The sequence below is a fragment of the Ochotona princeps genome, chromosome 7, assembly GCF_030435755.1.
Source record: "Ochotona princeps isolate mOchPri1 chromosome 7, mOchPri1.hap1, whole genome shotgun sequence".
NCBI lineage: Eukaryota > Metazoa > Chordata > Mammalia > Lagomorpha > Ochotonidae > Ochotona > Ochotona princeps.
In genome coordinates, this window is record NC_080838.1 from 76,756,025 (window position 1) to 76,780,308 (window position 24,284).

A 24,284-nucleotide genomic window follows, 5' to 3' on the forward strand; every position below is an offset into this window, starting at 1 on the left:
TTAGGGAGAGAGCTGTGTCTCTTCCTCTTCCTATCACTCTGCCTTTCAAATAATAAAATAATCTTTAAAAAAGTAATGAATAAAAGTCAGGGACTTGCATTCTACCACAAAATGTTTGCTAACCAAATGAACTAAAAAGTTCTATCATTGAATATTGGAGATGCCAGATGTCACATTCCTATTGTATTTTAATCAATTTCGAATGTTTTCACATCTCACTGGATAAAACCGTGTGCTAATGCCTCTAATTCGTGATGCTAAATCTTTGGCTTTAGCCTATTTTTAATATAGATGCACCAGGCACAGCCATCTGCTTATTTCGAACTTAAAAAAAATATTTTTAATGTGTGGTTTGCTGGATGTAATTCAATTCACAAATGAAACTTAATGCCTAGTATTATTCTAGTTCATTGATTATGTGCCAATTGGACCATGTTTATACTACTCAGCTTATTGTAGCGAAAAAAAAAGGTTAAAATGATAGACACAGTTTTTCAGATATAAGCAAACATTTTGGCTTTTCTTTCACAGAATATATTCTCACTGAAAAAATTAGTAAATGCGTAATTAAGTATTCACTTTTTATTAAAATCCTACCTCCAGAAAGATGATACACAATGAACACGATCGTTCTTCCACCAGCTTTATTTCACTGGTTCTCTATCCAGGAAGCCAGAGTGTGTCTGACAACTGCCCAGTCTTTTACAGCAACACATTCGGAATATCATCTTCAGTAATACAAAGATTAAGAGAAACATATTTTACAAAAGAAAGTCCTGCCTTTTTGGCAGAAATTCACCTTGCATTAATATGGTATAAAATGTCTAGGCTGTGTTCCATCACTGTCTGCTAAGGCTGTCCCCACAGTGTACTGGGGGGCAAGGAAGCAGACACACAGGAACACGGAAACATTGACGTCTCACCTGCGGGATCTGCCCAACCGGCATGTTGGAGTCTCAGAGGAGGGCTCCTACGCTCCGACACATTCCCACTCAGTCTCCTTCTCTTGGTCCGACTTCCAGACATGATTTAGTGGGAGGGTATTTTTGCTCATGAATAATTATGGGGCACAAAAAGGTCCTGACAAAGGAGAGCTAACGAGATCTTTAAAGTATCACTCTTAATGAGTCCCACCAGGCACTGCAATGTGCTTATTTACAAATCTGCCACAAAATTACTGGAGCTGTATTTCTTTCATTTCCACTTAAATAAGATTGGAAAACACGTCTCAAAAGCATGGGGAACTTATTTACATACAGGAATGTATAATCAATTCCACTAAATTAATTACAACATTGTAAAAAACTTGTTGTAATAATGAAAGGTTTAAAAATAATAGTGCTTCTACACAAGGCTCTTTCTTTTTCACGAGTCCTGATTAATGAGACAGACAGCAAGAGGAATTACTGTAGTGGCAAATGCTGATTCAGGGTCTTCCTTTTATTAAGTGGTTTATAGTGAAGGCTGTGACTATTTTTTCTATTTATAGTGGCAGCTCTGGTTAATTACCTTGTAATGTATTGTGACATTAATGCACTAGTAAACTATTGGAATTTATACCCCTATTCAGTAATAAAATCTGTAAATTGAAGAATGCTCATAAAACCATCACAGGCATAAATTCTGTGACCAAATGCCATGTGTGATCACATTAGATTTAAGGAACAGAATCTCCAAAATTTGCTCATTAGTGGATAAGTGCCACTGAACTGATACACAGCAGCTACTTCGCAAATGTAGAGAGTATAGCTTATTTAAAGATATTTTGTACATTTCCCTTTTCATTACTTTCAACATGTTGGACATAATTCTAACTTCTGAAAAATCATAAATAAATGACACTTTCAGTACATTTTCCCTAAAACAAAGTGAAAATGAAGGAAACCAAGGGAACAGAAAGGAGGTTGGACGGTGATGCTTGAGCATCCGCTCAGTGCTCACGCTCAGTGCTAAGCTCACGCGCCAGGCTGGATGATGCGCTGGGTTTGCCTCCTGGCTCTGGCACCAGGGAGTGGGCTCCTGCAATCCATGTGGGAGACAGAACTGCATTGCTGGCTTGGCTTCTGACCAGCTTGTCCCTGGCAGCTGAGAGTGAACTGTCATGTGGGAGCTTTGCCTATCAGTCTCTCAAATTAGTAATGGTAAGTTGGTGAGTCATACATGAGGGGGACAAATGGGGCAGATATGAGTGTCACTGTATATCAACTGTACAGTACCACACAGGAAAATAATGTTTCAATCAACAATGGGCTACATACCTGACAGTGGACTCAAATCTACATGGCACACTGACACTGTAGCTGTCTTAGCTTGTGTACCTGTAATCTGTGACATTTGTTCATGACAAAATCACATAGTGACACATTCATACACTGTACCCCCAGGATTAAGCAAAAATCAAAAAGTTCACGGAAAATGAAATCACCAGAGAAGTTTATGTTGGTGCCAACAGGTTGAAATGCATGAATAGTTTTTTCATAATAACATGTGTTCCGTGAACTTTGAAGATTCATGGAATACTTTTCTAAACAATAATGTACAATATATTTAAAAAAACAGCAAACGAGGATAAGGATTGATATTTGACAAGAAGAATTTTGTGGTTGTGAACTACTCTTTATGCTAATTAACTCTACTCTATGTCTTATACTTGTCTTTAAATGCCAGATACTCTTAAGAAAAAGGAACTGGGCCCGGTGGCGTGGTCTAGCAGCTAAAGTCCTCGCCTTGAAAGCCCCGGGATCCCATATGGGCGCCGGTTCTAATCCCAGAAGCTCCACTTTCCATCCAGCTCCCTGCTTGTGGCCTGGGAAAGCAGTTGAGGATGGCCCAAAGCTTTGGGACCCTGCATCCGCGTGGGAGACCCGGAAGAGGTTCCTGGTCCCGGCATCGGATTGGCGCGCACCGGCCCGTTGTGGCTCACTTGGGGAGTGAAACATCGGATGGAAGATCTTCCTCTCTGTCTCTCCTCCTCTCTGTATATCCGGCTTTCCAATAATAATAAAATCTTAAAAAAAAAAAAGAAAGAAAAAGGAACTAAAGTTTTTCAATGTTATTTTGGGCATTTAGAAAAAGTGCATTTTGGGCTAATTTTAAAAACTGAAGGCAGTGCCACATGAGCTCTGACTGTAACTGCTAGGGTGTCATTCAGAACTAGAAGCTGCGAAGGCGATCACTCCAAGCTAGATCCCAGGCTGAGGCAGACTGAGACACTGCACACAGGACTCCTGGCTCACGGTCATTCATTCTCTGTCAGCACAATGCCACCAATCTGAAGGGGATGACACTTTGGAGCCATGCTTCCAATAAGGCCACCAGCTTCCCAACTCTTCAGGATATGACAGATACCTGCCGCCAATTCCACACACTGCATTTCACATACTCTTCCTAATGAATGCAGATGTAGCACGATCATCCATGTCTATTCAGATGATGGATAGAAACACACACAGCCCTGCCTGATCCCAAGGCCTGTTTTCTTCTTGTACATAATAACCATGAACCACAAAGTATACAAACTCACCTTTTTTTTATGCAAGGTCTGTTTCTGTTCTGTCACATTCCTAATCCTTACAAAGAGACTCTAAAGTCTACATTTCTGGTATTTTTGTATAGTAGTTGAAGACACCAAAACGTCTACATGTTCCAACATTTACTGACTTCAAACCTGCTTGCTGAGTCACTTCTTCATCTTTCCCTGAATTTACTGTACTTTTTACATGTTTACTTACAGTAGTTTACAAATGGTCCAAACTCTACATCCACAGTATTTAGGACTGGTGGTTCCTAGTCCAAGAAAGAGAACCCATTTTCTCCTTCTTAAGTAAGGGCTGGAAATGTGATTGGGTTTGGCTAATGGAACATTAACTATCACAACACAAGCAGAGGTTGCCCATGCCCCCAACATTCAAGAATTGCCTTCCTGTTGCCAGAAACCCTTTCTCACAGTGGGCATAAACCTCCTGTGAAAGTGAGCTGGTCTACTGAATGATAGAACATATCATTTAGATGAAAAGGCAACCACCAACTATGTGAGTGAGTCCCTTTCTTAGAAAAACTAACCTACCTGCTAACTACCAAACGCCCATCAGTTAAGCCAGCACACAGTCAACTCAACTGACTCTGAAAGCTCTAATAAATATTTCTTGTTTGAATTTACTAATCATTGGAATGGATGAATGTGGACTGTTGCATTATCCCCCATATGACCTTAAAACAATTCTTCTTAAATCATATTGAGGTCATACCTGAACAACTGGATGTTATTAAAGTTATTAACTTTTACCAACAATCTCTCTGTTAGGTGAGAACAAGCTTCCACTAAGAGCTAACATGGCCAAACAATGTATCCCTTTAGAATTTATGGCTAGTCCTGAAATGGGGGATTATGTCACACATGTAACTTGGCCCATTTTCACTGCTACATAAAAATACCTGAAATTGGATAACTTACAAAGTACATACATGTATGCCTCATAGTTCTAGCGTAAGGTATTGGCAAATTTAGCATCTGGGATGTACTGTTCTGTGCTTCCAAGATGGCCCCTTGGCCTCGTTGTTACATGCGGGAGGCAGAAGTGAAGAAAAGGGCCTTGCTCCTTCCTTCTAGCCATTTTTAGGGCACCAATTCCTTCACGAGAACAATGTTCTCAGAGCGTAATGACCTCTTAAGGTTCCACCTTGCAATATTACTGCATTGAGGATTAAGTTTCAACTTGAATTTTGAAGGGGACACAGACATTGAAATCAAAACAACTCGTAAGCATTCAACACACACAGAGCCCTCTGATGCACTCCTGTTCCTGTCCCTGTCCACTCAAATGCCATGTCTCTTTCACATGGTTCTTAGATCCCTGCATTGCCACAGACACATTTCTAATCCCTTTCCCCTTCGCCTTGGACATGAAGGACTCAAACAGCTCTCACTGTCCATCTCCTCGCCAGTTAGCTTGTCACCTACACTGACATCAGAGGAACCCTTCTCATACCAGAACAAGTCAAGTCATGATGTCACACTCCACTGACTAGGGTCGAAAAAGGAAAAGACAACACATTTTCTTCCCCAGAACAAAATTCAAACTTCTTAGAACAGAACATAGAATCCTTCTTAATGTATCATGTTCCTTCTCTCCAGCCTCTCCCTCCAGGACTCTTGCCATTTGGGCTGTTTCCAGCACACTGCCTTAATCACAACGCACACTTCCACAAATCATGCTATGGTTCCTTCTACTTCCTTTTGATGGAATCCCTTCATACTCCCTGTCCCCCTCTCCTGTTGAAAAGCACGAATGCAGTATGTCTCCCTCACTGTCAGCCGCCCAGACAGAAATCTGTGGGTGGGTTTCCAGCAGGTGCCAGGCACAAGTGGTTGGGGGTGGGAGAGAGGGAGTAACCACTAACAATCCCTCTGGTTAAGGAGAATGCAAGCAAGAAAGTGCAACAGAGCCTGCTGCCACACAGGACACTACATCGTGGTGATGACACGGGGGAAGCCCAGGGACCCCACGGCGAGGCAAGCACAGGGCTGCTTGCTGACACAGGTGACCCTGGAAGCACAGGGCTGCTCGCCGACACAGGTGACCCTGGAAGCACAGGTGCAACTTACAGAGAAAGTAACATGCATAGGCAAGCGCACGGGTAAAAGGCCTAATTACTCCACAAGTTATTAACACTTATTCAAAATACACTATTTCTTAAAACAAAAACAAAATTAACCTTTAGACACTTGGCCATTACAAAGTTACAATGTGTATCCCTACACTAACAGCTTTGAAATCATAAAACAATCTAAACAACATAAAAGAACTGCTAGGAAATTTTTTTTCTATTCTAAGTTTATAAATGTTTACCTGCCAATTTTTATTTCATAAAACTATTTAAAAAAATCTGTCACTGAAACAAGTGGTGCCAATTCTAAGTGAAATAATTTCGGCTTATGCACTCATTTATAAAACAAATAGCTCTTTTAATGCTAAAATCATTTCTAATGAACAATAAAATGCCACTTTGCAAGGAAAAAAAATCTATAGTTCCAACTTAGAATAAGATACCTAAATGTAAAAACAGAGCAGTGCAAAAACAAAGTTAAACCATTATAGTTTCCTAGTGATCTTCAAGTCTGAATTGTTGCCCAACAAGTCCTCCACCCATGACATCGCTATGTGTGCCTATTTCTTGAAGCTACTGGATTTGGTTTACAAACACTTTTAGAAATTACTTCACATTGTAGTTTACAAAGACGACTTGGTCTTTCCCACACTATGGGCACATTTTATTTTTCACCCCCACTTTTTAAACAGACAATGCATGGCAAAGGAAAAAAATACAGATAACCACTTTAATTTGATTGACTGCTTTCATCAAATAATGCATACTTTTCTTTAAGAAGTCAGCCTTACCTCTAACTGGTGGTCTTCCCAGCTCAGCGTCCAGGTGAATTGGCGGGGAAATGTATGACACCTGCCCATGGTGCACCTGCCCTGTGGAGACAAAAACAGATGTTACAAAGACCTTACAGTTGCGAGCTTTTTCCTTTTTTCTGCTTTGTTTTTCTGACGTCAACCACCTCCCTTTACGTTAAACTAACAGGCATTCTTGACTGAAAAATGATCTGTGCAAAAAATAATCTGTGTCATCCAAATATCACGTGATTAAATCAGTGTTTCTCCAACTACTTGAGATCAGCTTTCCTCTGCCTCTTGGTGAAACTGCAAATGTGCTACAAAGTGATATTCTTAGAAAACAAGTTATAAGAAAAGAGAAGTTGGGCCCGGTGGCGTGGCCTAGCAGCTAAAGTCCTCGCCTTGAATGCTCCGGGATCCCATATGGGCGGGCGCTGGTTCTAATCCCGGCAGCTCCACTTCCCATCCAGCTCCCTGCTTGTGGCCTGGGAAAGCAGTCGAGGACGGCCCAAAGCCTTGGAACCCTGCACCCGTGTGGGAGACCTGGAAAGAAGTTCCTGGCTCCTGGCTCCAGATCGGCACAGCACCAGCCACTGCGCTCGCTTGGGGAGTGATTCATCGGATGGAAGATCTTCCTCTCTGTCTCTCCTCCTCTCTGTATATCTGACTTCGTAATAAAAATAAATAAATCTGAAAAAAAGAGAACTTGAGAAAAAGAAGTAAAATGCAAGTCCCTGTTTTTATTGTTAGATTAAATGGACATGAAGTGATCTTTGCTCTTGATGTCCATGTTTACTTCATTTCATATAAATAATAAATAGTTGACTTTCTACCATCTGATACAAAAATAACTGATCTCACTCACTTCATGACCCTGATTTGCTGATATATTTCCTCCAAAGGTTACTTCCATAATTTGAGTAGAAAATTATTCCTACCTGCTTATTTTGTTTGATGGGCAAAAGGTGACTTACAGAACTGATGAAGCCAGTGGGTTCATCTCCCAGTTTCTACAAAGCATCTGACTAGCTCACATGCAGTACACTTTCTGTCTTATGAATTGAAGCAGTTAAAGTTTTGCGTAAACATAAAGGTGCTAACTGAAAAAAACTTGGCCTAAACACTAACAATTTCCTAACACAGAGAGTAGATATTGTTTGTATGCTGCTAATTCAATAGCCTATCAGTATTTTGGAGGTAAGCAAATCTAAATGATAGAGTCACTTCAATTAAAAATTATTTACTTTTCATATACTTGAAAGGAAGAGGGAGCGAGGGACAGAAGCAAACCTTTCACCTACTGGTTCACTTCCCAAATGCCTGAACTCCATCTGGGTCCCCCACGTGGCTGACAGCAATCCAAGCACTTGAGCCAAATTAGAATGGAGGAGCTAGGTCTCCAATCGGAACTCTGATAAGGAATGGGGGAATGTCCCAAGTGGGGGCTTATCCTACTATGCTACAACACCCAACCCTCACTGCAACTTTTAAAGCTTCTTTCTATATAAATAAGGCAGGAGTGGAAGACTCTTTCTACAAAGGGAATGTGCAGTTCTATTTCACACATTCACTGTAGCAGTTTACAGGGTTGTTAATTTCTTTTCCTAAACAAGGAAAGTTAATGATACATAGATTATGATAACAGTTAGAGTAACCTTCCCGTTTCAAGTAATATTCAACTTGTAATAAACTCTGCTGATTCCTCTTAGGAGGCACATTTCAAATAATTAATATGGCTCCCTGTTGATGGCAGTTGCCACCGCTCCCAGCGTTTTCGCAGCTCACGGCAGACAGTGCAGGGCCTGTAAAGCACACAGTCCCTCGTCACGGTAACTAAGAATATCGAGCATTCACTGGCCCCATGTCAGTGGAATACTAAAAGCTCTGCCATGAAAGGAAGAAGATGCAATTGTGCACCATTGGCAGTCTGTGTGCAGTCGTGTTCATTATCAACTTCAGATTAGCTTATTCTAAAACTGCCTATTTACCTATGTTTACATGGTGGGCTACAAGTGCATCTCTGCTCTTTCAGGCTTTGTGACATTACGTCTGACTTGCTTTGAAACACTGTGGCTTCTGTAAATAAAATAACAGACCTCTCACATTATATTGGCTTAAAATAACCTCAGCATATAAAATAATATTGATTTCACGTCTACTCCTGAAACACAGCGTTTACCACAGATGAGAATAACCACCAAGCATCATCTCTCCACTCATCTATCATCTCTTGGGCTCCAACCGCCGCCACTATGAATATTACACACTATGTTACTACATACGTATTTATAGGACAAGAAAACAAGCAGAGGAGATTAACTTGCTGAAGCACATGTAAGCGTGACGCAGCCATCCGCAGGGCTTTGACTCCAACTCTATAGTTTCAATCTATGTGTATGTTTCTCAAGGAAGATCTCAATATACTAAAATGTAGCCAGTAATACATAAACATTTGGCAATTATACTCAGGAAAGTCCCTGCTCTGGAGAATGTTACTCCCTCTATTCAGTATGACGCAAACAGGGCAGGGAGATGCCACATTCGCCTGTTCTGCGGATAAGGCACTGCACGGATACACTCTCTAAGCAGCCAGCAGATCAGAGAGCGTAGATCCCCACAGGCAAGTGTGAAAATCAAAACCCAGGGTGCAGATCACTGCCGGTCCTCAGGCTGCTTTACCATAATATCACTCTGCCTCCAAGAAGAATTCTAGTTAAGTGCCCGAAGGGGGAAAGCCAGGAAGAAGGGGTAAGAACTGTCTGAGACTTCAGGGCTCAGGGTTAGACATTTAGTATTGTCTTTCCATTTCCTGATGGGACTGTCTCATCTACAGAATCAAAAGTAAAAGCTAGGGAGGTGCTGCTGGCTGACCTCATGGCTGGAATCCTTAACAAGATTCCCGGTGCGCTTTGGATGAGTGATACTGACGCAGTAATCCCTACAGAAACATACAAAAAATAAAAACAAGGCCAAGGCCGTGTTTCCCAGAGAGGCAATCACTCTTTATAGGGAGGGTGGGTCAGCACTTGAGGAGGGGGCGTGACTTGGTCACAGACCCAAAAAGGCCCACCTCTTTGGAAAGAATGACATCACCATCACGGTCAAAGCCATCAATCATTACCATCAACACTGTTCCTAAACTTCATGACAAATCAATTTTAACCATAATTGTGATGAGTTCAGGCAGAACTTGCTTTGCCAAAACACATGACAACCAAATGCTGTTTGTATATGTATGTCTGTGTGCTTACAGATGTACCGATTTATTTGACATGCAGAGTTATAGAGAGAAGGAGAGACGAGAGAGATTCCATTCACTCCTCAAATTGGTTCACTCCACACCTGGCTGAAACCAGGAGCCAGTAGTTTATTCTAGGTCTTCAATATAGATGGCAGGAGCCCAAATACTTGGGCCATCTTTTGCTTTTCCAGGTAATTAGCAAGGAATTGAAACAGATATGGAGTAATTGGTGCCCGTATGGGATGCTGGCATTGCAGATAGAAGCTTAACCCACTACACCACTATGGCAGCCCTCCGAATGTTGTTTTGTTCTTCCAGAATGCTTTCTGAGCATTCCAGAATGCTCTCTCGTTCCTCACATTACCCACTAGGCTCCAGTGTCTTACACTAATCCTGTCATATAGCCAAAGCTTTGCATGCATTCAGATAAACAGTGTGATGTGCCTCTTATTGTTCAAATGACAAGCTGTTCACACCTGCTCATGTCCTCTGAATTTTGAGTGAGCAATCATAATGACATTTGCTTAAAATTGTATTAACTCTATGAATAAATTTGGAGAAAAGACATCTAAAATATTGGGTTACAGGAGTAGTTCACTCACTTTATGTCAACAGTGATCTATTTTCTTGACATTTTAATTTAACATTTTATTGATAATTTTCATTTATTTTTGGGGGGGTTACGGGTTTCTGGAGGCCTGGGGCTTTCCTGATTATCACAGTTGGAAATTACTAGCTATTGACTCTGATCATTCTAGGTCCTTGAAGTTAGTTAGATATAATTATAAACATTTTCAATATTCTATGCTAATAGTCTTTTTTATATGAAATAATAAGCCATAAGCATATGCTTTTAACATTAACTCTTTTGTGCTGCAGAATTTAAGTTCTAAAGGATGATTTTATCAATTACTCAATGGATGGGTTGGAAATTCATGATGCCTTATTTCTGCTGCCTTTTTAACTTCAGTTCCTACAAAATGATCAAAATAAACAATGTTTGGTGGGTAGATTTCTTGAAGGAATTCAACATAAGGGCAAAGGGAATGGTAAAGTTAAAGTGTTATACAGTAGCTAGGAAGCCTATAAGAAGAAGGGGACTAACAAGGTGGAGGAATCCACCATGGTGGGAGGGTTTGGGGAGGGGTGGGGAGAATCCAAGTACCTATGAAACTGTGTCACATAATACAATGTAATTAATGAATTAAAAATAATAAATAAAAAAAAAGAAAGGATGGAAACAGGCCTCGTATATTATCTCTAACAATATAATTTTCAGGTTTTTCTTGAATGTATTTCTCATGTCTCCCAGTCTCATTTTTGTTTCCTAGCTATTCAATACAACCAGTATTTCCAACACAATTATATATGCTTCTAGTAATATAATGAATGTTAAAATGATTTTAATTGAAAATTGAAAAATTATTTTCTCTTAGACTATTTCCTTAGAATATTACAATATTATAAGACATAGAATATTAATAAATTGGTACTAAATACTAGAAACTATAATTACTGTCATTTTATCAGCTATTAATCTCTATTTCAGAATAAAAGTCTATTGTTGCCATCAAATAAAAATACCCAAATAAAATTTTCTCACAAAGTAAAACAGAAAAAAAAAAAAAAAAAGAAGAAGAAGGGGACTGGAATGTGTAAATAGGCCACTTCGGCATCAGACCCCGTCCAGGGGCAGATGACGGAGAGTCAGCGGCGTCAGCCAGTTTCCCTGTCCTCAAGTCGCCTCCACCTTTGGAAGGGGGCAGAGATTCTGGCTGCGGGAGCTGTGGCTTCCTTCCCCAGCACTCATAGTGACTGTTAGCATGTAGAAGCAGGTACGTTTGCATGGACAGCTCCACTGAAAATCGACTTGTTTTCACAGTTTCGCCTCGTATCTCTTACTCACTGCCCAACCACTCCGTTTTCTTGAAGCTCCAACCTTGCTTTGTTTACAAGGATATGTGAGGGTCAGACTCTAGCTTCCATGCAATGGCATCTAACATGTATACAACCATCTGTCTTTTCTCCCGCTAACTTGTGTCTTATTAATTTTACTCTCAAACTCTCAGTACTTAAAACCAGGAGAGTGGAGGAAAAAAAAAAAGATTTCCTTCTTAACAAAGAATAACGGCTGCAGGGAAATAGGAAACTAGCATATTAATTAGAATTTATTCATATTCATGTTGGGTAAAATGAAATCTTTTCAGGAAAAAATGTATACATATACATTTCAGGGAGAAAATACATACATATATACATATATACACATATGTGCAGACACATGTTCGCACTGCCATAATTCAATCATCATGAACAGATTAATTCAAATTGATTTAGTGGTTTTTTTTTATATTCACAGAACTATACAACTGCTATCACAATCCTTTTTCAAATGCTTTCATTACCAAACAACAGCAGCCATAAGTCCATCAGCAGTTAGCCTGCACTTCTCAACCCACCCAAGTGTCAGAAAACAAGCCTCATGTGCTTCCTGTCTTTATAAATTTGCCTATTCTGGCCACTTCCCACAATATGTAACTGTGATCTTTTATCATCCAAAGTAATTTCTCAATGCTCTTCCATGTTGTCACAGGAGTTTATATTTCATTCATTTGTTCTCACCAAAACACCATGTATCATGCAGACAGCCTCATTTATCAACTCATCAATTAACGGACATTTGGGATAATGTCTACATTCTTACTATTGAACTTTCTAGTTTTGTATGCATTTCTCATGAAGCAATGAGCACACTTCAAGTAACTCACAGAGAAATAGAATGTAAAAGTCTGAATTGATTTGGATGCAAATTTTTTCAAGCATGTACAAAATGTGTATTATGAAAAAACTATACATGGATCTCTATTTTTTGGATCAAAAGGGAATTCTGTGTGATCAGTTAAAGTCCTGTCATGTTGATTTCATAATGTGTGGATCACATTTCCAATACTGTGGAGATACTCTTCAGGTTTTTGTTTGCTTTAAGTAGTAAAATAGTTAAGTCAGGGTCAATCAGATTTTAGATAATTAATAGTAAAATTATAAAATGAGGAAAGGAAGTTTTTCTTTATACTGAAACTAGAAATATAAGCAGATAGTTTGTGCAGGTCTTTCAGATTGTGAGGGCATCAGGAGAAACAGGGCTAGCAAGAAAAATTACAAGAGTATTGTGTTTCGAATGAAAATGTGAAGTTGGCACTGTCTGGTATGTTGAGGATGTGGGCTTTTCAGACGTCTGGCCAACATAGCCATGCACTATCCTGAACAGCCAAACACCACTGTAGATTCTGGGAAAGCACTTTTTCCTATCTTCAATCTCTTTTTCTACTTTTATTTAATTTTGCTTTGATTGAAGAACTCTGCAATTTCCACTAAATTTCAAATATAGAAAGTATCTGGCTGGCATTCAGCGCAGGAAAAGGCTTTTTTTTTCTGTCTTCAGTTAGTACTTTACCTGCACATCTGAACTTAGAAATGCATTTACAGAACCACAGAATTGGGATGGAGAAAGACATTTGATAGCTCAGGCTCCCAAGTCCACACTTCAGAATGAGGAAACTGACATGTTTAGACTCTAGGGACTTTTCCAGAGTCAGATCGTGGTGGTGGTTGTCAAGAGTGATGCTAGCTACAACGAAAAAGGGGATGCCTTCTTATAGGAAGCTTGCAGCAAAATGCCCACACCTCATGCTTGCACACTTCTGAAGTCTCCCTTGTAAAGACGTTATTTGCCATGTGTGTGGTGTGTTGAGATATTAAAAATCTCAAAAACACTTATTTAGGAAAACTTGTATATTCCTCCTGTAACGACATGCATACAAATGCTGGTTCTTAGTGGCCATATAATCCAACACCCTAATTAAATAAGTTGATGTAATTCTGTGTGCCTCAGTTACTAGTATAATAAGGATTATACTAGTACCAATCTCACAGGAACATTGTAAGCATTAAAAGAATTTATACACAATACATTCATTAAAACAGCACTTGCTACGTTGTACTTGGGAAGTTTAAGCTATTACTATTTCAGGGTCTTGGTTTCATCAACGAATTCATGAGCACAAATGCCATTTTAGGCATCTGGTATAAGAAGACATTAAATGGAATGACGCTGTGTAGTCCTGTGGGGAGAGAGAAACAGAGAGAAAAAGAGAGAGAGAGAATACCAATCAGCAGTAAATAAATTTTGTTATAAAAATGAATGAGCTGCTAACGGCAACGGAAACAGCTGAGAACAGCTCTGGTAGGTGTGGAGGGGGAGACACTGCCTTTCTCCATGCCATGCTTATGAAAGGCATGTTTAACTTCTGTGAACAGCATCTGAGGAGTTCAAGGGATAACAAACCCTAAAAAGACAAAAGTATAGATAAAGGCACAAATCTAATTTTCATAATTAAGTCTTCAAGAACTGAAAAAAAAATTTATCAGCAGCTTTTCCCAACCCATTACTTAATATTCTACTCATATTAATAAAAATGCTACCAATTGGACAGAAATTTTAAATAAAATATGGATGTGCAATTGATAAAATGAATACAATTTTATTCCTAAAATAAAATCATTTTAGTAACCTAAAATCTCTGTTAGATTCACCAGCTATACCATCTTTCAACCCATTTTTTTCTTATTTTCTACATAGTGTTGTAAGCAAGTTGAATAGTTTATGCCCCTCTAGCCAGGACTATGGCTTCTAATTTTTGTTTGCTTGTTTTAAATTTTTCAACTGCTGATCTTTATTATTCTCCTCTAGAGATATGACATTTCCCCCCTTAAAGACAATGAAATAGATGTCACATTCTTGTTCTGTGGTTTCTAATATTATTATTATTTTGCTTTTACAACCTTTAGGGTGACAGCAAATTATATGTCTTTACTATAATAATGACTCCATGAGGAATAGGGACTCCACCAAAATAAAGTACATTTAAGAATGGTATGTGGAGTTTTTCTAAGTTTTTAAAGCACTCTTAACATAGGTGAATTTCTCTCCATAAAAGTGTAACTTCTTGTTGAAAGTAATTTCCACTGATTCACACATACACACACCCAGAGTCAGCATGTTCCTACTGATGAGAAACTGGACGTATCCAGTATTAAAACAGTTTGCTTTTTTCTCTTCAAATCCCACTCTGACTATAGCCACCTGGTGATTATCAAGTTGGTTTTCAGTGACGAAGCAGAAACATCAATCAAAATTAATCGTGAATGAAGAGATTTGTAAAGAAGACAGTTTAATGCCTATCTTTTTACTTAGCTTCCTTTTTCCCTGCTTCTTCTCACTAATCACACAGATACTTCCAGTGAACTGAGCAAAAATCTGAGGTAGCAAAGAAACAACTACGTACTTGACCTACCCCGATGTGAAGTCATTGATGGAGGGCCAGAGGCCATGGGTGGCCTTCTCTCTGGTGCATACTTCTTAGGAAGAGGCAAAGGTTTCTCTCTCTCTCCGTGTGTGTGTGTGTGTGTGTGTGTGTGTGTGTGTGTGTGTGTGTGTGTGTGTGTGTTTCATTCAGTAAATAGCTCTTTGGCACTGTCTCTCTGTGGTCAGTATTGTGCATAAAATGTAAACAAGAAACCACCAGGTCTCCCGTGACAGACTTCAGTCTAGACATGGGATTAAGCAAGGACAGGTACTAAGATGTGAACCTGCTGGAAGTCAGAGAGAAGAGTACAAAGGCCCCTAATGGGGGTTGGTATAATGAGGGTAGAGCAATACCCAGAGAGGCCAGGAGCTGAGGGCAGAGCCAACGGGAATCTGGTGAAGGCTGTGCCAGGGAACGGAGGAGCAGAAGCCACAAGTATGCATGCCTGTGGATCACAGAGTAAGAACGGGAGTGGACAAAGAATCATGGGAGGGTACAACCAAAAAAAAAAAAAAAACACACACACACACACAGCAAAAACAATACAAAACAAAACATTCACAGTAAATTAAAAATTTCAGAATTACTAAGAAAGAAGAGTTGCCTATCAGCTGGCTTCACAGTGGTGAGTTCAGAGCTGATGTCATTTCAACTCCTTCCTTCCACACACCGCTTCACTATCCTAACAGAGTACATTGAAATCCACCTTAGACATCATCAATTCATTGCACACTGAATATAGTCTAGAACTCTTTAAAAATAGCTACAATATCATCAAGCTATCTAAATTTTGAGGAACATGAAAAATGAGCTTAATGTAAAATACAATGAAGAAATCAGCAAACCTGAAAGAAATGAAAATGTTTTAGCCTGCAAAATAGCATGCGCACCCTCCTGCTGGAATCTATACAGCAGTAAGAAACACTTTACATTACTGATGAATTTCAGATGCTTTTGGATGTACAGCAGAACTGTCTATGAAGACTTACAAATACTTCTGTTTCTTTTACAAGCATAAAAAATAGACTTGCTGGCAAAATCACAAATGCTGACTTTCGGAGTCCCATTTCAAAAAACATACCATGGAGTCTCAAAAACCTGCTGCAATAAGCATTACAACAAAAGGAAACCTACAGAAGAAATCAGAAAATGTAGGTTCAATGAATTGTTAGTTGTTGTCCTATGATTCCTCAGGAATACATGGGAATGATTGCACTGGAACACTAAAAGAAATCCTAATCCAAAGAAACACCCTGTAAATACTATTTCCAGTTGAAAAACAAGAGTAACTGTAGTTTCTTAATGGTGAGCACACTGTGACAAGTTACATAACTCTGTGTGTGTGTGTGTGTGTGTACACGTGCGTGTGCGATGTTTCAAACCCAGAGACCATGTACTTTCTAGAAAGTCTTCAGCCCACACATCTTATAAATATACCCACTGGAGTGTGAAGAGGAGGCAAGTATGCTATAATTTCTGAAACATTAAAAATGTTTAGTTCTCTATTTTCAGGCTGCCTAAAGTCAAGTAAGTGTTTGTATTACCGAAGGACTGTACCACAGAGCATTCAGGAGTCTAAAGTTAGCTTTTATTCAGACAATGAACAAAACATTATGTTCTGCTTAACAAGAAAAGAGGTATTGTAGCTCTCTCCTGCCAGGTTTTGTTTTTTTCTTTTAGCTGATAATGGAAGCCTTAAAAAGGATAAGGATGCAGCAATACAGATCTCACTGAATTGCTGTGAGCTGCAAGAGCTAGATAAAAGACCCTGGCCATAGACCCATTCCCACCACACTCTCTGTATGGCCACTGTACTGTCCACATTTCGAATATGGTACAGGGAGAATAAAAACTTTTTATTAGCAAACTGATTAACGGAAGGCAAGAGTGTTTCAGGTGCAGAGTTACAATCTGTTGAAACAGAAAGACTAAAGTCTTGGTGACAGCAAACTATTCAAAAGAACCATGGTGTTAGCATAGAGAAGGGGGCTCCAGGATCTTGCTACTCATATTACAACAAGAATGTACAATAGGGCTATTTCATTCCCGGAGAAGAAAGAGAAGAGTGTAGGAGGGAGAGGAAGAGAGGGGTTAGGGAGAGAGAGAGCAAGAGAAATCTTCCATCTTCTGGTTTACTCCTTAAATGGTCACAATGACCAGGGCTGACCAAGCGGAAACCTAGAAGTCCACCGGGGTCTCCCATGGGGGTGGCAGTGGGCCAAGCAGTTGAGACATCATCTCTGCCTTTGTGGATGAGAAGTGGAGTAGCTGGGACTCACGTGGGTTGCTCACATTTTACTTGCTGTGCCACAACACCAGCCCTCCCAGAGCAGTTCTGGAGTAGAACTTAACGGTTACCTAAGATACTGTGGTTGTAGCTGTGGCATTCAGAATAAAGGTTGCCCAAAGAGGCCCATTTCCTGTCTCCAGATCTCACGCATTTACCACCTTAGGTGGAAGGGACTCTGTGGACGAGATTAAGACTGTGTCTTCCCATGAGTCCTCAGAAATGGAGAAGTGGACAGAAGAGTCCACGGTCAGAGGGAGGAGATGTGAGGACTGGATGAGGTGCAGCTGGCCCAGAAGATGGAGGAACAGAGGCTGCTCCTAGGGCCCAGAGAATACACAGTGTCACACCCTTCCTGATATCTCCAGAAAGGAGGGAGTCCTTTGTCAAAACTGTCCTTGAACAATGCAGAACAATACATTTGCATTATTCAACCCTCTAAATTGGTGGCTATTTGTTCTAGTAGTGCTAGAAAATTAATGTGGAACCTACTGCTACGTACTTATAAAAAGCCCATTTTTATTAAATGCATTAATTATTTGAGTAGCTATTCCATGGTACATATTCAACAGAGATGGAGTGGTAGCATCAAATCAATAATTACTTCGCTCACCCTCCTCCCTATGGCCAATCTCTTTTCTGTAGATTTTATTTGCCCTCCTGGAGTTGTTCTATGCTCTTACAACACATACACACACATACAACACATACACACACATACACACATACACTTAGATTTATTGACTTAAGTGGCTGCTAGACTAAAACACAATGATAGATGGCAATATGCTAAATCTGTTTTGAAAGCTAATTCTAGAGCTCCAGCTGTTTGATACAACTTTTCTAATACATCCAGTTTCCTGTATTCCATTTCTTTTTTTAAAAGATTTTTACTTTTATTGAAAGTCAAATATACACAGAGGAGGAGAGACAGAGAAGAAGGTGTTCCGTCTGATGATTCACTCCCCAAGAAGCCACAACGGCCAGAGGTGTGTTGATCCGAAGCCAGGAACCCAAAGACTTCTCAGGGTCTCCCACACAGGTGCAGGGTTCCAAGGCTTTGGGTTCTTTGACTGCTTTCCCAGGTCACAGACAGGGAGCTGGATGGGAAGTGGAGCTGCTGGGATTCGCATCTGCATCCATATGGGATCCCAGCATGTGCAAGGTGAGGACTTTAGCTGCTAGGCTACCGCATCAGGCCCTGTATGCCATTTCTTAGACTTTCCCATGACTTCACATCTCATGAACGGGTCATTTAATCTGATACTCCTAGTCAGGAGTAGGGATCATTGAACACAGAGACCATTTAACGCAAGCCATAGAATAACAGAATGAGACTATAAAGTACATGTATTCATAATGAGAGGTTTTGTTGGACAAAGCCAAAACCCACGATGATGGAACTATCTCTTAAGAAATCATGTGGGGACTGGCACATGACGTGATGCATTAAACCACTGCGTGTGGTGCTGGCATCCCAGGAGAAACCAGCTGGAGTCCTGGTTGCTCCAGTTACAATCTAGCTCCTGTTAGTGTATCTGGGAACACAGTAGAAGATGGTCCAAGCTGTTAGGCTCCTGCAAGCACAATGGAGACCTGGAAGAAGCTCTTGGCTCCCAGCTTTGGATCAGTCCATCTCTGGCCATTGTGGTCATTTGGGGATTGAACAAGCAGGTGGACGATTTCTGCTTCTATCCCATGCTCCTGTAACTCTACCTTTGAAGCAAATAAATATATCTTTTAACATAATCATATAATCCATCTGTACTAATTTGTGATGGTGGAAACAGGTAAATACATGGGCTGCTCGCAAAGTTGTATTAAAGGCGAAGGGAGGAGTCTAACATCCAGAATACAGCAACGTGCTCACTCCTCTACACCAGGCTTCCTCTCTTGAATTTAGTTACTAAGGTTTCATTTATGTGAAGGGTGTACAGACAGCGATCTCCAGCAGCTGGTTCACTCCTCCAATGACTTTACTAGCCTAGTTTGGTCCAAGACAAAATCTGGACCTGGGGATTCAATCTGGGTTTTCCATTTGGGTGGCAGGGTCCTTAGAACATTACCTACCACCTGGTGCCTTCAGGGTCCTTAGAACATTACCTACCACCTGGTGCCTTTATTCCACTGCCAGAAGTGGAATAAAGGGAGTTGCTGGGACTTGAACCTGGGTACTCCATGATGGAGACTCAGGCAATGTTTCACTGTGGTATGAAATGCCCAGTTTTATATTTTCTGATATTTTTATTGCTAGGATAGACAATACACAAAATATAGAAGACATATTGGTTAACAAAGTATTCCTGTAATACAGGTGAAGAAAATTTTATACACAAGTGAGATGCAGAGCTAGTATATTTATTTTCAACGATGTAGACCACAGATTTACTATGAAGATAAAATCAAAAGCCAACATAGGCTGATTGGTGTAAGTCCCCTTATCTTTACTGTTTTAGCAATATATCCTTCTTTGATTCATTTCATTGTTATGATTTCATATTTCTGACATCTCATTTGACATAAAAATAAAGCAAAAGAACAAAAGTAACATGAAGTAAATCAAAAATTTAAATACCCAATTTTTGGACGAACAAATTTACACACACACACGTATACACACAATTATGCAGCTGTACACACACACACACACACACACACACACACTTCTCTGGAATGTTCTGTCATGTTCTTCTAATACCCAGACCTGCACTACTTAGAGAGATGCAAAAACAGTGGATTGGCTGCAGACTCAAACTTTAATGTATGCACCGTGTGAGTTTTTGTTACTCTTCAGGTACTGCTTTGGTAATAGCACAGCTCGGGCTGAGCTAAGCTGTCAGCTGCAGCCCTGGCATCCCATCTGAGCAATTCCAGCTACAGCTGCTTCACTTTCATGAAGTCCCCCAGTAACATGCCTGGGAATTCAGAAGATGGTGTAATTATGTGGGCTCTATCCACCCAGGTGGGAGACCCAGATGAAGCTCCTGGTTCCTAGAAGAGGACCTTGGCTTTGGCCTTGCCCAGCCCTTGCCATTGAGGCCACAGGTGAGCGAACAAGCAGGTGCAGGATCTCACTCTACCTCTCTCTTTCTCTTTCTGTAACTATGGCACTGTGGCTCAGCAGGCTAAGCCATTACCTGTGGCTCAGCAGGCTAAGCCATTACCTGTGGCTCTGGTATCCCTTATCAGAGTACTGGATTGATCCCAGCTGTTGTATTTCAGATCCAGTTTTCTGCTAGTACGTCTAGGCAAGCAGGGGGTCATGGTCTTAGCACTTGGCCCCTACCACTCACAGGGAAGGCCTGGATGGACTTTCAGGCTCCTGGCTTTGTGTTAGCCCTACCCACTGTAGTCATTTAGGGATTCAACCAGTGCATGGAAGATCTCTCTCTGAATGTCTCTCCCTCTTTCACTTTCTGTGTAACTTAGCCTTTCAAAAAACAGGCAAAATTTTTTTTTAAAAAAATTAACAGTGTTCTTCATAAAGTCTGTAAAATGAAGGTCATAACAATTCACCAAATGCGCATATTTATCCAATGCATCAATAAAAGTTAGATATATTTAAAATACTCTTGTAGTGTATTTTTCTTTTATTTTTCCAAAGCATCACAGTTATTAAGCAGGTGCTAATTACATCATGAACATTTACCAAAAAAATCAGGTAAACTGGCAACATGTTGCTATTCATCTGAATCAGAAATGAAGAATTCATACCATAAAGGAAAAACTAAAATTATGCATATAGGGAAAAGGGATATAGTACTTCAACAGCATTATCGGAATTGATTCTAAGGAAGACAGGCGGGGGAAAAATTTACCATGGGAATCACAAGTTAATAGGACGAGGAAAACCGACAGACCAGCGAGTTGGAAGAGAGGTCTATTCCTTCTAAGGCTCAAAGTCAGAAAACCAAGGCTCTTGTCTTTATTTTGTCTAAGTTCTGCTTAAAAGTTTCCCTTTCAAAATGAAGAACAGGCAAGCACGTTAAAGGCATCTGATACGAAGTTCACAGGTGGAAGCGAACACCGTGCTCACACCCGTCCGCAAAGCTCAAAGGCGGAGAGGAGGGTCAGACACGAAAGGCAGCCGTCCAGATTTAACTAGATGAATGCCGTCAAAGAAGAAATGCTGACCACACAGGGCCCAAGGAAACACAACCCACCAAGTGTGACTCCCAAGTAATGCTCACCTTACAGCACACAGTGAATGGGTAGATCTTGGAGCAAGCAGAGTTACCAATCAGCATGATTTTGAACAATAGAGGCCTTGTAAACTGAGGGCACCTCACCTTAGTTCAAAGGTGGGGAGCATGAAGAATCAGAGAAGGAGGCTTTTATAATATCTTTTATAAGATCTAAGGCCCTGGCTGTAAAATTAACTGATGTTTAAAAGAGAAGGGAGGGCCTGGCGCGATAGCATAGCCGCTAAAGTCCTAGCCTTGAATGCGCCAGGATCCCTTAGGGTCACTGGTTCTAATCCTGGCAGCCCTGAATGTAGCCTGGGAAAGCAGCGGAGGATGGCCCAATGCCTTGGGAACCTGCACCTGTGTGGGAGACCTCCAGGAAGTTCCTGGCTCCTGGCTTCGGATTGGCTCAGCTCCAGCTGTTGTGGCCGCTTGGAGAGAGAACCATCAGCCGGAAGATCTTCCTCTCTGTCTCTCCCCCTCTCTGTATATCTGCCTTTCCAATAAAAAATGGATGAATCTTTAAGAGAGAGAGAGAGAGAGAGGGGAGATGCTGTTCTTCTTCCACATTAAGTCAGAATGTCTTCTCATCAGAAAGACAGTCCAGCTGGACCCGACGCGTGCCTGCTAGCTGACTGAGATGTGCACATCTCCCAAAGTCAGGAATTCAGAAAATTCCATGCACAGGAACTGCATGCATAGGCTTAGAAACACAGGATCAGAACAACCGATGCATAATACAACCAGATTAGCACAGAGAGAAATTTAAAAAGAAAAAAAAAGGGATTTTTCCCAAGATGAGGACACTGAATTTTATCACCGAATTATTTTCAAGATACTCAAAACTGTACCACTGCAGAGAATAAAACTTCTTGCAGTGAAATTTTGACAGCTCCCCTCTGTGCGCAAAAGTGCTGTCAGCTGAAAACTCTGAATTCTTTGTGCAAATGATTCTTTTTTTTTTGACAGATTTATTCTACTTTGGTGCTTGCTGTCTTAATCACAGAATTTGGAAACGTTAGAATTTAGCTTTACATTTAAAGAAGAGGCAATATTAGCATTACTGGAAAGTACTGTATATTATATTAATGCTGATCAAAAGGAAGTGAAAGTTTTTAGAAGTGAAAGTATTTAGAGTATATTTGGATGGATTTCAAGAAAGCATAGATCGGATTTTAGTAGCAATATTCTTTTCATAGTAATGTCATATTATTTAAACATTTTTTAAACAAACAGGTATGTTTAGATTTCTAAAAAAAAAAAAAAGTCATCCTATTAAAGTTGGAACCCAAAGATTAAATGAATAAGTTGGCACAAGGGGACCTCGAAATGCCCATGTTGGGGCCAATTTTATGGTGCATTAGATCTAAGCCAGTGGTTGTGGTGCCACCATCTGATACTGGAGTATCAGTTTGGGCCTCCATTGCTCTGCTTCTGATCTACATTTCTGCTAATGAGCCCGAGGAGGCAATGGATCTGGGTCATCACCACCCGGATGGAGATCCGGACGGAGTTCCTGGCTATTGGCTTCAGACTGGCCAGCCCCGGATGCTGTGGTCATTGCGGCAGCCACTCCTTTTCTCACCCTTTTTCTCCATCTCTTTGCCTTTGAAAAAAGTTTAAAAGTTTTTAATATTAATTTTTTTTAAAATTTAATATACCTATACTTTTAAATTCATGAACAAATGAAATTTTTTAAAAAGCTGTAAAATTTTCAGCAACCTCTGAAAGTGACTTGTTTGTCCACTTTGATCATCTATTCCATAAGGAAGATACCACTACATTTCAAAGTAGTTAGTACTCAAAGAAAGAAAAAAGTGGCTGGCTGAACTATCCCATTGAAAGAGTAGATTAACAGATCTAGTTCTCACATTATAGACAACAAGAGAAATACAGAGATTAAGTCAAACATATTTGTGCCTGCTAACATGGATCAACTGATAAACTGATATTTATTCAAATTATACAGCATTGCTAGGATGCAGACAGATGGATGTGGAAAATCCTTACCATGAGAACTCAGAATTGGAGATGATTTCAAAGAATATTGATGCCTTCCTAAATCTAGGTTGAAATAATTTTCATGCAATTCTAACATGATGAATGAGTCAAAATTAATCAATATCAATAAATGTATTGGATGTCTAAACAATGAATCTGTACATTGAAGTATATAGTTGGCCAAGAACTATTGGGGTGTTTCGTAGATTCTGTTCAGTTTAGCCATAGAGATTTCAAAAAATTTAAGAAGCTTTTGCATAGTAATCTTACTTTTTGCCTCAGAATTCAAGAGAAGAGCATTTGATAGTAGATATTGCAGCTTATTTTAAGTGAGATTAAAAGCAATAATTCCTATGCATAAAACATTTTCACAATCATATTGGGGAAATAAGCCAAGATGCCAATAAAAATAATTCTAACCACACATTTATATGTGTTTTAAAAAAAATAACACACCTCTACTAGTGTAAATAAGATTTTAAAACTGGGTAAGGTGTAGGTCAAGCTGACACTTGGTGGGCCTGGTTTCATCCCAGCTCTCTGTCTTGGAAAGCAACAGAAGACGGCCAAGGGTCTGTATCCCTGTCATCTGCATAAGAGATCGGGAGAAAGCTCCTGGCTCCAGCCTGGCACAACCCTGGTCATGTGAGCATCTGAAAAGAAACTGGAAGATGGAAAATTTCTCTGTATCTTCCTAGTGCCACCCTGACTCAATAAACAAATAAATCTCAATAAAATTGGGTAGGAGATATCTGGATCTAAAACACTTATTTTTCTCAGTTTACCATACAGCACGTAACACCA

General features: G+C 40.1%; 1 protein-coding gene across 4 annotated transcripts in view; it reads right to left on the reverse strand.

The window, feature by feature from the left end:
• The window catches only part of ADGRL3 (adhesion G protein-coupled receptor L3), a 780,978-nt gene that overhangs the window by 231,018 nt on the left and 525,676 nt on the right, over window positions 1–24,284 (reverse strand). For all 4 annotated transcript variants that reach the window (XM_058667263.1, XM_058667265.1, XM_058667264.1 and 1 more), the window contains one exon: window positions 6,399–6,479. In XM_058667263.1, the coding sequence (XP_058523246.1) occupies window positions 6,399–6,479 (81 nt within the window). The remainder of the gene's footprint in view (window positions 1–6,398; window positions 6,480–24,284) is intronic.